Source organism: Heliconius melpomene, chromosome 5 (assembly GCF_056956725.1).
Source record: "Heliconius melpomene rosina isolate 202511_hmr_F chromosome 5, ASM5695672v1, whole genome shotgun sequence".
In the NCBI taxonomy this organism is placed as follows: Eukaryota; Metazoa; Arthropoda; class Insecta; order Lepidoptera; family Nymphalidae; genus Heliconius; species Heliconius melpomene.
The window spans coordinates 2,665,005-2,681,797 of record NC_140393.1 but is presented as its reverse complement, the minus strand read 5'-3'; the positions used below and the strand labels follow the sequence as shown (position 1 = coordinate 2,681,797).

The 16,793-nt window shown below is 31.1% G+C and overlaps 3 protein-coding genes across 4 annotated transcripts in view; 2 read left to right on the top strand and 1 right to left on the bottom strand.

The window, feature by feature from the left end:
• The first annotated feature begins 595 nt into the window (after positions 1 to 595).
• AGBE (1,4-alpha-glucan-branching enzyme) lies at positions 596 to 8,320 on the top strand. The gene is made up of 14 exons (XM_085185391.1): positions 596 to 794; positions 1,916 to 2,085; positions 2,448 to 2,665; positions 3,003 to 3,147; positions 3,620 to 3,710; positions 3,934 to 4,143; positions 4,249 to 4,320; positions 4,656 to 4,827; positions 5,130 to 5,339; positions 5,983 to 6,154; positions 6,736 to 6,920; positions 7,290 to 7,427; positions 7,544 to 7,657; positions 8,014 to 8,320. The coding sequence occupies exons 1-14, from the start codon at positions 682 to 684 to the stop codon at positions 8,059 to 8,061; spliced, it is 2,058 nt and encodes a 685-aa protein (XP_085041517.1). The 5' UTR covers positions 596 to 681; the 3' UTR covers positions 8,062 to 8,320.
• Positions 8,321 to 8,376: 56 nt separating this feature from the next.
• On the bottom strand, positions 8,377 to 10,480 carry LOC146538882 (glutathione S-transferase C-terminal domain-containing protein homolog). Its single transcript, XM_085185392.1, has one exon. The coding sequence runs from the start codon at positions 10,241 to 10,243 to the stop codon at positions 8,438 to 8,440; it is 1,806 nt and encodes a 601-aa protein (XP_085041518.1). The 5' UTR covers positions 10,244 to 10,480; the 3' UTR covers positions 8,377 to 8,437.
• A 500-nt stretch (positions 10,481 to 10,980) lies between these two features.
• Rim2 (replication in mitochondria 2) overlaps positions 10,981 to 16,793 on the top strand; it is a 28,304-nt gene continuing 22,491 nt past the window's right edge. Inside the window, exons 1-2 of one of the 2 annotated variants that reach the window (XM_085185393.1) lie at positions 10,981 to 11,423; positions 12,038 to 12,191. In XM_085185393.1, coding sequence (XP_085041519.1) covers positions 11,383 to 11,423; positions 12,038 to 12,191 — 195 coding nt within the window. In that variant the 5' untranslated portion in view covers positions 10,981 to 11,382. The remainder of the gene's footprint in view (positions 11,424 to 12,037; positions 12,192 to 16,793) is intronic. The other variant, XM_085185394.1, reaches the window with a different exon arrangement.

Here is a 16,793-nt window from a genome sequence, read left to right as displayed (position 1 = left end):
CTGACAACTTTACTTAGTTTAAATGGTTTTATGCAACCATTGTTTTACTCCATAAAAAATATGGATTTCTGACCTATTTGTATGTGTTTTTTTGTTGACCCTAATATGAAACATGCAAAGTCAATGCACATTAAAATTGTAGTAGAAATTTGTCAAATATTCATAGTTTTATTATATAATTTAATACATTTTTAGTTTCATGTTTCTTCTCTGTGCATATTTACTTTTGTACTATAAATTACTACATAAATATCTTGTAGGCTTTACTAGCTTAAATCTCAGTTTTAACACATATATTTTATAAAAATTAATAATATTAAGGGATTGTTATAAATCTATATTCTTGACAAGGCAAGAAAAGATAATGGTACATTTCATGAAAATATAAACGGTAGAGCATGTAGGTGATATATATTACGGAGGATCAATGAAAACATTTTTCCAAATTTACAGTTTTAATATAGATTGAAACTTTAAATTGACTTTTAATTTATAAAGTACAAAGTAAAAACGATAAATGCTCTCTGACACAAATGACCCCACATCTCATTATCAGTAAGTAATATCCATCTCGATGTATAATATAACTTTACTATTCAAACTCCATTTATCGGTTCGCGCGGTAACTTGCGGCGCGTGCGCATAGACTCGTTTATATTTTTATATACCTATATAGATATAATGGGAGGCAATTACTCCGCTATGGATCCTATGGATGTGCCTGTGCCCGATCTAAAGAAACTATTCGAAAGAGATGGGTATTTGAAGCCTTACGAAAGGGAAATTCGGCGACGGTGAGTCTAATAAACCTTATAAAGTTATAAAAATAATTTTTGGATATACTTTTTTAGAATAAATAGTTTATTCTTTCGTAGTAAATAATTTGTTAGGTTAAGTTTTGTGTTTACTACGTTAGTCGATCAAGCGCTGCAGCGCTTTGGCAGCGACGCATTTGCCGGCGGCAAATTAAATGTTACATAAATATTTGTTAGCAATTCATATTCACTAAAGTTCAAAATTTTTGTATTTTAAAAAAGGTATCATCTAAATAAATAATAATAATTTTTAGCAATAGGAATTTTTCAAAGTTATAAATAAAACTTCATTAATATCGTATCAAGCGCTTTTCAACCACGTGAATGTCATATCCAATGTCAAAGTAAAGGTCGTTGTATATACTATATACTGGGGTTAAAGTGATTTGAATCAAAACAAACGGTAGGAAATTTTCGGTTTAGGGGTTAAAACAATACACAATAATAAAAAATAAGAGATTTTGGGAGGAATTTTAATTATAGATGAATTTTACTAACGAAATCTGGTTGTAATATAAAAATATATAATATTAAACATTGCATTGCTACTAAACAAGTAATAAATACATGTACCTAATACCTAAGTACAATATTTACATTTAAATGAGATATAGTCAATAGGTAAATACATAGCAGTTAACTATGTCGCGTAGTTGCATGATAATCATCTAGTATCTATACGTACATATATGTATGTGTCCAACCAGCAATAAAGATTAATTTATTTTTATTAATATTTGTTATAATTTTCGTAACAACTGATATAAGAAATACAGAAAATATTTCCATGGAGGCCAGTTGTGGAGCAGTGCAGAGCAGAGCGTAAACGCGAGAGGTTGTGGATTCAATTCTCATTCGAGGACTTGAAATATTTAATATTTTCAGTTATTTGCTTTTGCTTTGGTTATAATAAAGGAGATATTAGGTTTTTTGAGGTATTTGCCTTATTCCTATTTTTTTTTCTCTTATTAATAAAAATTGTTACTGGGAAAAATTCTAAATTAATTGTGCATATAACCATATTGGTAGGCCTCCCGCCTACGTTCAGCAGTGGACGGCGATATATGGTACGTTTAATATATTGTAATTTGCGTTTTTAGTTATGGCTGTTTTAAAGATTTATGGGACAAAATTCAATCATGGGAGGGCGGCGTGGAGGCTTTTACGACAGGATACCGTTACTTTGGACCTCAGTTTGGTGCTGATGGATCAGTGGTGTGGCGCGAGTGGGCTCCTGGAGCGCATTCAATCCATTTACAAGGAGATTTCAGTAAGATATTTTTAATATAATTTTAATTCAGTTTAGTTCTGCACAGAATCAAATACAATCCGAAAAGATGTAAATTATGATTTATTAAAGTCAACCATTTTTTTTTTCTTAAATAAATATTCATATAGTACCTACAAGCGGACGAAGCCGCGCGGGTGCCGCTAGCAATTAATATTATTTTATATGATTTACTTACAAAATTGATGATTCATATGTATTAAGCTTAACTTACATAGTTGGCAATTGCTGAAGCTAAAATAGTAAAGTTAGAATATTACACTGGATTATTCAACATTTGAATTAGTGCCAAGTTTTCGCGATTTTACAGTGTAACTACAATTTAAATATATTATAATTTCCAGATGGCTGGAACCCGAAAAGCCATCCATTTAGGAAGCTAGAATTCGGAAAATGGGAATTACATATTCCTGAGAATCCAGATGGTTCTTCCCCCATTAAACATGGAAGTCGCGTCCAGTTGATCGTGAACGACCATCTGTACAGAGTATCGCCGTGGGCTAGCTATGTGAAGCCGTTTGAAGGCTTTACATATCAACAATTCATCTATAATCCAGACCAGGTTAGTAAGTTATCAAAAATGTTTCAAAATTAATTATAACGAAAATAATTATACGTGCGTACAATTATTTATTTTATCACTAATTAAAGAGAATTTAAATATTATTAACTTAACTAAGATTACTTTTAAAATCTTTTAAATAGCACGTTATTTTTCCTCACCATCAATATTGCCTTATTTGTTTCCTATATTAGTATAGCTTGTTTAAATCCAGACAGATACTAAATTGCATAAATTAATAAAATTCATAAATTATAATATAATTTTGAATTCATAAATTATCATATAATTTTGTATTGCAGTTTTATTTATATTAATCAATTATTATTTTCCACAGCCTTACCAATTTAAGCATAAAAAAGTGAGCAGACCCGCGTCTTTACGTATATATGAATGTCACGTGGGCATCGCCACCAACGAAGGCAGAGTTGGTAATTATTTGGAGTTCAAAGACAATGTGCTACCTAGAATTAAAGATTTAGGTATGTATTTCAAGGATTACATTTATATAAAGGATGGATTTCTTCTTATTTGTTTATCATTAACGTCAAAAAAGAGAAGCTCCATGCTTTTTCCGCATATTAGGGTAGGCAGGGGAGACCTAGTAGACAGTCGGTGCCCAATTTTCCGACGAAATTTTTGAGACATTGCGTCTTGAGTGCTGATACTCAACGTCGGAATCGAACCGACATCGGCTTTACATGCTTAGTTCTACTGTGTTTTAACGGCCCCACACTTATTATAAACATGCTAATAATTTCATACTCACTAGAAAAGTAACAGCCATATCGCAGAAACATTGTAAAATCTATTTAATAAAAACAAAATGATTTTGGATGATTTTGGTACACTCTAATTGACTAGACTAGAACCTTTTTATGACATCCAAGAACTATAGTTTCAATTCTCAGTACTTATAAATTATTATAACAAAGCATTTTTTTCTATTTTTAGGCTACAATGCAATACAATTGATGGCTATTATGGAACACGCCTACTACGCTTCCTTTGGATATCAAGTCACTAGTTTCTTTGCGGCTAGCAGGTATTATTTGATATGACTGAAAGAAGTCATTAATACAATATTTTTTATAACAAGACATTCCAAGAAAATATACAGCTTTTTTCAATTTTAAGTACAGTATCTACTCGTTCACCCTGCAATGTTCGTTTAAGTTTTTTTTATTTAGATTATTTCGTTCCTAAGTGAACCATTCGCAAAAGTTCAAAAAACCTAAATTTACAATGACTGATGTTTTTTTTCCCAGCCGTTACGGAACACCCTGTGAATTAAAACAGCTAATTGACAGAGCCCACGAGTTGGGCATATACGTGTTGCTCGACGTGGTCCACTCCCATGCCTCCAAGAACACTTTGGATGGTTTAAACGAATTCGATGGTACTAACTCTTGCTACTTCCATGACGGTGCTAGAGGGACTCACACACTGTGGGACAGCAGACTCTTTAATTATTCTGAGTAAGGCATTATATCTATATGTTTTTGCATAGTATATACTATTAAAAGTTATATTAATAAAAATTAAATATTTCAAACATAATTCTAAATATATATTTTTTTTAGAGTTGAGGTCCTAAGATTTTTACTATCCAATCTACGATGGTATCAAGAAGAATATCAATTTGATGGATTCAGGTAAAATTTCAATAAAAACTACTTTAATTTAAGATATATTTGTCACATACCGTCAATCGTGGCGCAACGTCTGCCTGTAAAAATGACTGTTGTAGGTTCGATTCCTACGCATATAGAATAAAGTATTTTCATTCCCTAACTCTGATAACAAGACAAAGTGTGGCGTTGAGCAGGGCCTCTTAAAAATAGAGTATCTTAACACTAGATTTCCTCTCCCTTCCTTGCTATATGCGTACATACAGCGACAACAAAACTAAACAAAAGTTTTTTTTTCTTAATTTGAAGTTTTTTCTAAATGAATGAATGAATTCTAAATGTTTTATTTAATTTTCTAGGTTTGACGGTGTAACTTCCATGCTGTACCACAGTCGTGGTATCGGAGAAGGGTTTTCTGGCCACTACGATGAATATTACGGCTTAAACGTCGATACAGAGGCACTCGTATATTTGATGCTTGCAAATGAACTAATTCATTCCATTGATGGCAAAGCTATTACTATTGCAGAGGTATTATAACTTTTAATTTATTTCACTTAGTAGAACCTTTGACCTGACCTTTTTTGACCTATAAACGAATTTTACAAGTACAACTTATAAAAGCTGACAAACTTAAGTTTGCGGGGATATACACTCATTTTGTATGAAATTGAATACAAATACAAGTTTCTAATTTTTTTTAATGAAATATTTATAAATTTTCACTTTTCGATTTTTTTCCTTTATTTGCATTATTATTCTAAGTTCTCTAAGTGTTATTTAATTAATAAAATATAATAAACAAACATACTCATTCTATTATGTAATTTCAGGATGTCTCAGGTATGCCAGCGTCATGTCGACCTGTACGTGAAGGTGGTACTGGGTTCGATTACCGCCTCGGGATGGCCATACCTGATATGTGGATTAAGCTGCTCAAAGAGGAACGCGATGAAGATTGGAAAATGGGTCATATTGTACATACACTAACGAACAGACGGTGGATGGAAGGAACTGTTGCTTATGCTGAAAGTCACGATCAGGTATTTTTTATGTACTAAGTGATTTATTATCACTCTGATTTTTATTTTGTCATCTATTTTAAACATTATAATAAATCAGTAAAGTAAACTTAGCACCTTTTTTTAACTAGTTAGTTGTATGTATGTATGCAGTAAATATATATTTTTTTAACTTGTCGTATCCCACTTTATTCGTTAAGACCGTTCATTCCTTACTTTCCGCCCAAATTCCAAGACATTGCTTGTTGAATTGTGAAAATAAATTCAGCGCTTTGTTATCTTATCGAAGCGGGGAAACGTAAAAAAATATTCATTTAACCAATTGGTAATCAAACGAGCGTGGGTTGAGTTTTCAGTTAGACCTTAACATTATGCCTCTGCGCCGCGACAGCCTCAAAGTGGGAATTCTAGCCTTCCTTCGTCTAAGTAGGAATTCTAGCCATTTGGAAAAATTGATATTTCCGACTGACACTATATATTTCATTTAGATATTAATTTTATTACCATTTTAATAAGTCTTACGAATTTCACGATTTTTTGATCCCTCCCGAGGAAGGCCTCGCCTCAGCTAGTCTGACCAAATCTTAGTAAGATTGTTTAAAACTCCACAAACAATATTTTCTTACATTTATTTTTATACTAACATCTTAGTATGTCCAAACAGGCTCTAGTAGGTGATAAAACAATAGCATTCTGGTTAATGGACGCCGCGATGTACACGCACATGAGTACGCTGAGCGACCCGAGCCCGGTCATAGAGCGGGGGCTGGCTTTGCATTGTATGATAAGGCTTATCACACACGCTTTGGGTGGAGAGGCCTATTTGAATTTTATAGGTATTATATATTTTTTTCTTTTTTACTTGTGAAATGATTAACTCATATAAATGTTTTGGAAAATATCGTGGTGTAAGGCAACGTCGGACAGTATATGCCATGGATATCCGTTCGGGGAAGGACCCTAAAACTTTATAGTGCCGAAATTCGGCAAGTTTCGCCACTCAACAGAGCATAGTGGTTTGATGCTCTCTCTCTCTCTCTCTCTCTCTCTACCTTGCTACATACGGTATATAGCGTTGAAGTCAAAAAAATAAACAAGTGCTGTAAACCACATGACTAAGTAAAACTTCTTTAGCTCCATTTGTATTTGATTCCTTTTTCTTGTTTTTGAGGTTTAATTTATTTGGCTATGAGAGAAAGAAAATGTGCACTAGCCTTCTTTCCGCGAGAATAATATATGAAACTCTATCTGTCTTTAAATTGTTTCTTTCTATTCACTAACTTATATTTCCCTCTAAACTTACGTTCCTGATCCCACTTTTCGCAACGCCCTCGTCACGCGTTCACCAGCTTACTCCCCAAGTGAAACGTAAGAAAGGTTTAGTGCAAAAGGTATATTAACAGAAAATTTTGTACAGGTAACGAGTTTGGTCACCCCGAATGGCTTGATTTCCCACGAGCTGGCAATAACTCTTCTTACCACTACGCACGACGACAATGGCACCTTGTTGATGATGAGCTCTTGAAATACAAATATCTTAATCGGTTCGATAAAGATATGAACGCGCTCGAAGACAAGTATGGATGGTTAAGGTCTAATCCTGTAAGTGTTTTTTTTAAGTCAGTTATATATTTTTTTATTTAAAATTTAAGAGGTTAGGTAAAAGAGAATTTAATATAAGTTCACTCCATTTATCTTTTTCCACTTACACTTAATTTATGTATTACATAAATGTTAAGTTAATTTTATACATGCTCATTTATAGTTTATCATAGCAGGGTGGCTCCATTACCACTATCCGCTCAATTTTCATAACATTGTGTGTCGATTGTTTTGTTGCCGAGCGAGGAAATGAAAATATTAAGAATCACCGATTATTTCCCCGATTAAGAATCGAATCCACAGCTTCGTTTACGCTCCATGACCTCTTTGTAATTAGAGATAAATAACTTAAAAAAATATTATTTCCAGGCATATGTATCGTGTAAACACGAAGGTGATAAAGTGGTAGCTTTTGAACGTGCTGGTCTTCTCTTCGTGTTTAACTTCCATCCGTATCAAAGCTTCACCGACTACAGAGTGGGTGTGGATGTGGCTGGAAAATATCAGGTACCCATGTACAGTACGATTGACGAGTCGTGGCCGCCATGAAGTTGCTGTGGAAGGCTGTACATATTTAATCTTCTATTAAATTTTAAATTATTAATTTCCATTATATGTTTCAGGCTGTGCTATGTTCAGATAGTAAGAGATATGGTGGCTTTGGAAGAGTAGAGCCAGATGGTGAATTCCATCACACTCAAAGTATGCCATGGGGAAACCGAAATGACTCTGTGCAGGTATTATAAGATTTTTTTATTCTTTTAAAATTATACGTACGACTAAACGCGATGATTCTGCGTTCGATTCCCACTTGGGGGAATGAAATATTGAATATCTTCATTTTCTTTTTTTTCATTTCCTTGCACCTGGTAATGAGGTATTACCGGAGCAAGTAAATGAAATCGTGATATTGAGTTCCGCCACTCAACACGCAACTCCTTCAGTACAGAGTGAAGCTGAACAAAATCAGAGTTCTGATCAAACTCAATCATTTCATTTACAGTATGAGTACAGATGGGCTCACTGTGCCAATATGGTTTATAATAAAAAGATTTATTATCTTGTTAAATTAATCTATCTATTTCTTTTACAGGTTTATATTCCTTGCCGCTCTGCGTTAGTGTATGCTCGCTGTGAATAATTTCGTTAAAATATTGTATAGTTTTATCTGAAGAATATACATAAGTTATCACCACAATATTCAGATTTAGTTTAAATAACTAAACTAAGAAACTGAATACATATAAATTTCTACTAAATCTACATAAACTATTTTATTATTTTTAATAAAAGAAATAGTCTTCTAATGTATATTCTTCTAAATGCTAATTTGCCATATTATAGTGCTCAATTTATATTGTTATTTTTATATTATTTCTTGGTTGTTATATGAGCCAAAGTGTTTAACATAGTCAGAACTTTATTATTATTATTGTTAAAATAAAATACCTTCAAGTTCAAAATTTTATGATTATATTTTTTAATAAAAAGTTTAATAAAAAAATATATATTTTATTTTATGCTGGTACACCAATAAGTAAATTATTTTTGTCAGTACATGATAATGGTTTTAACCTTGATAGTGTTACTTTATAGCCAAATTCTTCAGCTAATCTTCCTCTATCCGAGTCAATTATGGCCATACATCTTTCACCTCTAACAGTTAACGGATGTTCTTTATGAGTTTGGTCGGCAGCATGACCAATACACAAGTATTGATCTACAGACATACATCTAAATGTAGAACTTCTTGGGTAAACAAGTCTGTCTGTAGCATGAAGAGATCCATAACAGCAAGGACATAAGACAAATTTAGCATTAGCTATTAAACATTTATCTAAAACCAAGTCACTTGCAATACCACAGGCATGTAAAGCAATTCCAATATCAAATTTCCCTATAAAGAAATCTAAATTGCATTGAAAAAAATAAACATTCTTTAATCCCATTTTATGCACTCTCTCTCTGGCTCTTAATAAAGATTGCTCTTTGTTTTCTAGTAATATAACTGTGCACTCTGGTAATAGATAGGCAATAAGTATACCTAAATGACCACTGCCACTGCAAAAATCTACTATGTGATTTCCTTCCTTTGCTATTGTTAAAACTGCCTGACATAAATTTTCTAATTGTTGGGATTTTCTAATAACTCTCTCGTCAGGTAAGTGGCCAGCAGCAGGATTTGCTCCATCAGGAATTAAATCCCAATCAACATTTATATCAAATTCTAAACTACTTACATTAAACTCCATGCCTTCCTTTAAAACATCTAATGCTCTTTCTATGTCTTCAGGTTTCGTAAACAATCTTTTCTTGGGATTATGTCTTTTGGGATCTGATTTATATAAACTAACATCTTCTACTTTTGGCAAATCCAAATTTTCTAATAACACAGTGTCTGACTGAATAGTTTCTAATATTTTATTGATAGCACCAATTTCTGGAATATTGTTTACATTCATAAACCACTTGTAAGTTAATGGGAATAGTGACTTAAAAACATCCTCTCCAATTATATGTATAACTATATGATATGAAGGTAATAGAACTAGGTCTGCAAGTGTTAAAAAGGGGCCTTCAGCAAATTGATGAGTTAAGTCAAGATCTTCAATTTTTTTAGAAGAATTTATTTCATGCTCTTTAATTCTTGATTTCCATTTTCTTTGTTTACTTATTCTTTCATCTTTCCGCTTATCATCTTTAGCTTCTTGAGAAATTTGTACATTTTCTTTCTGTTCCTTCAAATTAGTTTCTTTTTTCATTTCCCTGGCAATTTTAAAGACATTATGTATTTTGACTGGTTTATTTAAATGATGTTCAAATCTGATCAAACTCTCTGGTATCTTCTCAATATTTTCTCCGTCCAGTAATTGCTTCACGGTCTTTATTAAATCTACCTCACAAAATTTTGTCCAAATAGACACTTCATTTGGAGCCTGTAGACAACCTTTTCTAAAACTAAGTAAACCATCCTCATATTCTTGTTCGGTCCTTGAAGATTTTTGCAATTTACATATATAACGTGATACTGCACATAAGCCGGTTATTATTGTATCACCAAACAGCACTACTGGGTACAGACATGATGTTACTTGCCAAGGAATATCATTCTTCTCTATAAAACTAATCGATTCAACTTTCAGATCTAGTAATATTTTCCTTGAATTATCCTCTGAATAAACAAAATAAAGTTTTAAATCATCAGGATTACAATATTTATATACATAATAAGTTATAAGTGATTCTAAAGAAATTTTTAATATCAATGTATCCTCATGTTCTATCACTGAAGTAAATGTTTCTAGATACAATTCTTTCTTCATTTTAATTATTATATCATCAATTGTTAGAGAATAAAAACTTTTTTATATTAGTTTTAAACTTTAGAGGTTATGTGTACATGGTACAGTTAAATAATCGATGTGAGATGTCAAACAAAATAGCTAATCGAGCATGAATATAAAAAAAAAGTAAGGAAGTAATGTATTGTTTTTATAATTAGTTAGCATATGTATTAATTATTTTTTTGAATACAGAAAAATAGCAGATAAAACATGTATTGCTTGGTGGTTCAAATTCAGTCATAGTGTAAAATCACAAAAGTGTAAAATCAATTCAGTATTCCATCAATCGATTTTATACTAGTCCAATTAATCATATTAGCTTATGTTCTTACAAGACATCCCTAAATAATTTAGATTTTGACGTTGACCACAGGTAAGATTAAAGATTATTGTATAATTTTAATAATAAATAAAATTGAAGAATGAAATAGCAAGTAAACAAAACTTACTACATTAAAAATATACATAAAATATGTTACAATATTTTAAAAATTAATTTAGTAACAACATTTAAGATAAAATTGTTACCTTAAATGATTCTACCTTTAATTAATATAAAAATACATCTAAAAATTATTTTAAAAAACATTTATTCAAAGCATAATGTACAATTTTCTGCATACATACAATTTCTTTAACTACTTAATTGTAGTTTTTAGTACTTGTTTACTCGATGCCTGCTCACTTATTTATAGACCTTTTGATAATATGTATAGATACTACAATCGGATAAAGTCTCACCGGGGCCAGACGAACGATGTGAACGTGTGATAGTGCACGTGAACGTCGTGAACCCGTTTCACTAGTGTTGTTTATAGACTGTATGCGCGGTCTGTCGTCGTCTACCGCGTACCGAAGTGAAGTCGCAGCCGAACTGACTTTAAAGTGTTAAATTATTTGAAAAAATAATATTTTACACAATAACTTGAATATACTTTAATTGAAACAATTGATAATTGAGAAATTTTAGTTTTAAAACGCTATTTGTTAACATTCATATTCCGTGCATATACCTTGATAAATAAATTCTGTGTAGACGTTGCTATATGTGGTGGTAGTGCATTTGTTTATTTATAGACAGCAATTTGCAGTCATGTAATTATTGCAGTGGCGCTAAAATGTCTCAAAGGGATACAGCGATACATCTTGTGGCTGGAGGGTGAGTATAAGTTAATGTTTACAATTAATTAAAATACATACTCGTATAGTATTCTACGCAACTGCGGTATTTGCATAATTTCGTTTGGTCGCAATAACACATGTGTGGTCAACAAGCTGTTTGTATTTACGACGCACTCAATTTTTTTTATGTTTATTAAATCTATTTTTGTATACCGGTTAAAAGTTAAAATTAGTCTTTTAATTTGTGCTTTTTAAAAAAAAAAATACAATAGGCAAAGTTTATTGTTTAACTAAAATAAACTCAGAAAAACTAACTTATTATAAATATCAATATTTACTAATTAATCATTTAAATTAAAACTTATTCAAAATAAAAATTAAGTATTGAGCTACTCCACATAATTTTATATGAAAAATTTTTGGAATAATACCAGTAATAATATAAGTATTTTTATTTTATTCACTCTATAATAATTTTAAGCATACACTTTTAAAACAGTTTATGAATGTTCTTTTAAACTATTAGTTTAGGTTACATCTTTCTTACATCATATATTTAATTTGAATGTGCTTATAAAAGTCATCGATTTCCATTATACCAAAATATTATTTATTGAACAGAATATGAATATCATAGATATAAATTTTTAGGGTTGCGGGTACTGCAGGGGCAGTGGTGACATGTCCTTTAGAAGTTGTTAAAACTAGGCTTCAATCATCAAAGGGTGTTGGTATACCACCACCACCGCCACCATCAGGTGCAGCTAATTCAAGACGAGTTTGTTCTAAGATTCCAAAACATCAGGTGATTGTTGGTTTTTTATTTATGCTTATAATAGGAAAGGCAGATGAAATCTTAATCTAGTATTTTTAGGACTTTACCAAGATTTTTGAGGCATTGCATAATAAGTGGTGAAAGTTAATGCTGCACCATGACAGCCTATTTTATTGGACTGAAAATAGAGCAAAATAATTATGTTTAAAAATTATAAAATTAAATGGTTCACCTTATCTCCTAAACAACAGAATAAATAAAGACAGGCAAAAAAATAAAAAGTATTTTATGCTAGCAACCTGCTTGTGGCTTTGTCCGCTTGAACTACAGTATTATTTACTATTCAGAATTCTTTTCATATTTTAATAACATTTTCATTTTAAAGACCATATACATTGCAAACCAAAGGTTTATCTAATTCAATAAAATATTTGTAGCAATTTTGTGTAACAAAATACTATTGATTATAGTTGATATAACTTTTTTATTTATGAACCCATTTAAATAAAACATACACTAATTGTTAAGGAAAGCTAGCCAAAATACAATTGTGAAACTGCATTCAAACAGGTTAATCCACTTCTGAGATTAGCATGTACAAACCCACGAACAGGTAAAATTTTAAAAAATCATTGTCTTAGGTTGTATTACATGTGTAAATGCCCACAATAATAGATTTTCCCATATCTTCCAAGTAGAGACTGAGATTAGTTAAAATTTAAATATATTCCTTTTTTTACTACCATAAAATATGTAAAGTATATAAAATGTCATTTATTATTGAAAAATCAATATTTCATATTTTTTACATTACTTTCAACAAAATATAAATTTGTAGACATCGCTTAGACATCCAACAAGTAGGTACTTCTTATCAGTTTGCTAAATAAATGTATAATGTTTATATAGATACTAAAATATTTAAAATTAAAAATTATCATAATTTAGATAAGTACCATCAATTACCTAATACCAATAATTATTTAATTACTAAATTGATGCTATCAACAATGTGCATCAAACAACTATGTCTATTCAACTAAGTTGTGTAAACATTCAGGTACCGTTTATCTTATTGTTGTACAGATACATAATTGTCCTATATAAATAGTAGCTTCAATAGGTAGTTGCTTATCATTGTTTATTAAACAGTATAATTTGCAAATGCTAAATAATGAAAGCTTTTATTATACTGCCAATCATTACACAGTAAGGCTCTGTTAATTGGAGGTGCAGTTTTGCATTTTTATGATCCCACATGTATTTTTTTGTCTATACCAATCTATATACTAACATTATAAAGCTGAAGTTTCTTTGGTTCTTGTTCCTGTGACATACAAGGAACAAGATTCAAATTGGAAAATTTATTTTGTGTTTTACAGTGAATTTATTGAGAAAAGCTTAGGCTAAAAAAGGTTACACTATAACAAATAAAAACCTTCAATGTTAAGACTTGTGATACAAACAAGGGTCCCCAGGTCAGCTAGTGTAAGCATAAAGTGTTAACACCTTAGAAATAGGCTCTAAAAGTAATGATAATGTAAATTAAAGATGAAATTAGTATTCCAATAAGCCCTACAATCATTGATGATTGATGTCAATTTTTTGTAAAATATGAATGTCATCACACTTATCAAATAAATTAATACTGTAATACATTCTTAAATAATTTAGATAAACTTTTTATACTTTTATTGACCAACAGTCATGGTACTAGTAATAAATTTAATGGTCACGTTCATCTCTCTCTGGTGTTTATTGTATATAGATCAAAAAAATCACAAAATAAAAAATAATAATCAACCAAAAATAAAAAAAAATGTTATTTTATTGTATTTTAATTTAAAATGCTAAAGAAATACAAACTATTTCTGTAAACAAAATTAGATATGGTCGTAAAATGGACCTACTACTGCCATGCACTACAATCACAATAGGAGCTCCAATACATGTTTTCATCATAAATCATTTACTATCGACGTTATTAGTTGTGTATGGTTAATCATGCCAAAACTATTTGGCATGCGTTGGAGCGAATTTTAGAAAATCTAGTTTACTTAACATTAGCAACAAGACTAAATAAATAGGTAAGGTGTTCGACCGAATGATGGTCTTTATTTTTTTTTACAGTGATTAGAAATTTAATACTTTTTATCATATATAAGAACTTAGGAATATCTAAAAAATTTAAAACTAAGTACTTATAATTTTTATTCTTAAATAGAGAGAGATTCTATAATAAATATCCGTTTAATTAGTTTTTAATATTTATTTGTTTATCGTAACAACGGTATCGATATCGATGCTATAAACTGAGACTTGGCCAAATATGAAGCACGAAAATAAGCTTCGTAGCGATATAAATCTTTTCTGCGTATGAATTCATAACTGTAACCTGTTTTTTTTACGACTTTTTGTCTTTTTAAATTTTTGATCAAATAAAATATTTACAATTACTACACGTATTCGATGTAGTATTCATTTTATTTCTAAAATAATCATTTAGTATATTGTTTGGTTGATCGCGCTCATCTCAGGAACTGTTGGTCCGAATTGAAATTTTTTTTTGTGTTGGAAAATCCATTTGCCTAGAAATGTTATAGGCTATTTTATTTATTACTATTTGACCACTCGAAACCGCATGTAAAGTAAGGCTAATACATCGATATGCAGAAATCAGAAAATATGTATTATTTTCGTTAAGCATATACAAAAATGTGTCAAGGATATCTCAACCGTGTACACGTATCGAAAATAAAAATTTTACATTTCGCGAAGGCGTATTTGTTTCGCACAATATGGAAACGTAAAGTAGATTTTCTATTGCCATTCCTATCTATATCTATATCTTTTGTCGCGGTGCGTTTCTATTTTTAATCCTTACCGGTTAGACGCCGCCGGTACGAGATGGGTTCGATTCATTTCATTATTATTCAGACCTAGACTAGGCTGCTAAGGGCGCATTTTAATGAGATCGTTGACCCGTTATCTCGGTGTAGCGTAGTATTGTACGGTCGACAAGTCGTGGATTTGAGTTTAGGATTTTCTTACCTAATATGGAATTTAGTCATGTTTTCTGTAATTATTGAATATTTTCTTCCCGAGTGAATTACGTGCGTAAGTTCATGAAACCCAACTTCAGGGCCGCCGCTACTTGTTGACCGTACTGCACGCGAGGTTACAATTACAACATTCTTGTAAACACATATATGTATTAATATTAAACGTATTTAGGTCTTATTCCATCTCTATAATAAGTTTAATAATAAACTAACAGGGAAAACTCTGTTTATGTCCTTGTAAATAAACAAAATAAATAAACATTTCATATTGTAAAGATAATTAAAATATTTCTTATCTTTTACAAAAATATATAGCGCCGATTGCAATGCAGTAATCGTTATCATAATTTCTTATCACAAAGAATACTTACTACTAAAGACCACATGTCAGTCCCTCTACTTACATTTCTGGTGTTCACATCTACTAAAACGATGTAAATATGACTGGACTATTAAAATATATTGTTTTTTTTTTATAATCTTATCTTTTTAATAGATAACGCAAATAATTGTAATATAGTAATTGTAAAAGCTTACAATTAGATAAACAGTTCAATATGTTTTAAGGAAAAATTCTAACATTATTATATAATCGTCGTCAGCGAATTACGATTTTATTTGTATTATTATTATATTAAAGCTTAATAGTAGGTTCTTTTAAGTATTTCAGTACAAATCAAGTACAAAAATATTAATATTTAATATTATAAAAAATGTATGTTTGTTAATTAAACTGAAAAAGCTTTTGTGGTCGAGAAAAGTTGACACAGCTGACTGGCTGTCGAATTTTCTTGACCTATTAAAGTAATTAAGAGAGGAGAGATCGTGGCGCAATGACACAAGCGTGTGACTGTAAACGTGAGGGTTGTTGGTTCGATTTCATGTTTCAATTAATTTCACTCGACGAAACTTTCGCATAATGCTTCCAGGTTTCGGCGGAAAATGGGGAAAATAGTGTATTAACACTAGGTTAACCTCTGCCTACTCTGCTGTGTGCGGAATACAGCGTGAGCTGATGTTCCCTGCTCTTCCTATCCCCACTAGATAGCCTGTGAGTGCACACTTGAAATCAAGTGTACACTTAATTGGCTCAGATCGCAGAGATAAGTGATGACCTTGCCCAATGTCATAGTGTATGAAGCTATTCCAAGGCCTGGCTGTAAATAGCTTGTTTTCTCTGATTGGCGTTTGTTACTCACGCCGACTTGGCGTATAGAGCTACGCTGAACTCACTTCGGTATTTGCAATATATTTATATTAATTTAATTTTTATTTATTTTATTTATTGAGCGAGACCGTCGTGGCGCATTGGCGACTGTGAACGAGACGGTTATTGGTTCAATTCTCACTCGGGGAATTGAATTATTATTCACTAGTATTTTCATCTTTCTCGCTCTCTCGCAAGGAAAAGCGAAGCGTTGAATTTCGCCACTAGGTTCCCTCTCTGCCTGTTTATGCGAGATTTAGCGTAATGCTAAAAAAATACTAGAGAGAGAGAAATATTTATTGTTGTTTTTAATAAAAAAAGCCTATAATTAAATATTTTCTGCTACATTTTAAATAGTTTTAG

What these genes read in the sequence shown, in the direction of transcription:
- AGBE (XM_085185391.1), top strand. Translation starts at nt 682, where the DNA reads ATGGGAGGCAATTACTCCGCTATGGATCCTATGGATGTGCCTGTGCCC. An exon ending in TCATCTATAATCCAGACCAG is followed by an intron (nt 2,666 to 3,002) that starts GTTAGTAAGTTA and finishes TATTTTCCACAG; the next exon opens with CCTTACCAATTTAAGCATAA. An exon ending in GATGGTTAAGGTCTAATCCT is followed by an intron (nt 6,921 to 7,289) that starts GTAAGTGTTTTT and finishes TATTATTTCCAG; the next exon opens with GCATATGTATCGTGTAAACA.
- LOC146538882 (XM_085185392.1), bottom strand. Translation starts at nt 10,243, where the DNA reads ATGAAGAAAGAATTGTATCTAGAAACATTTACTTCAGTGATAGAACAT.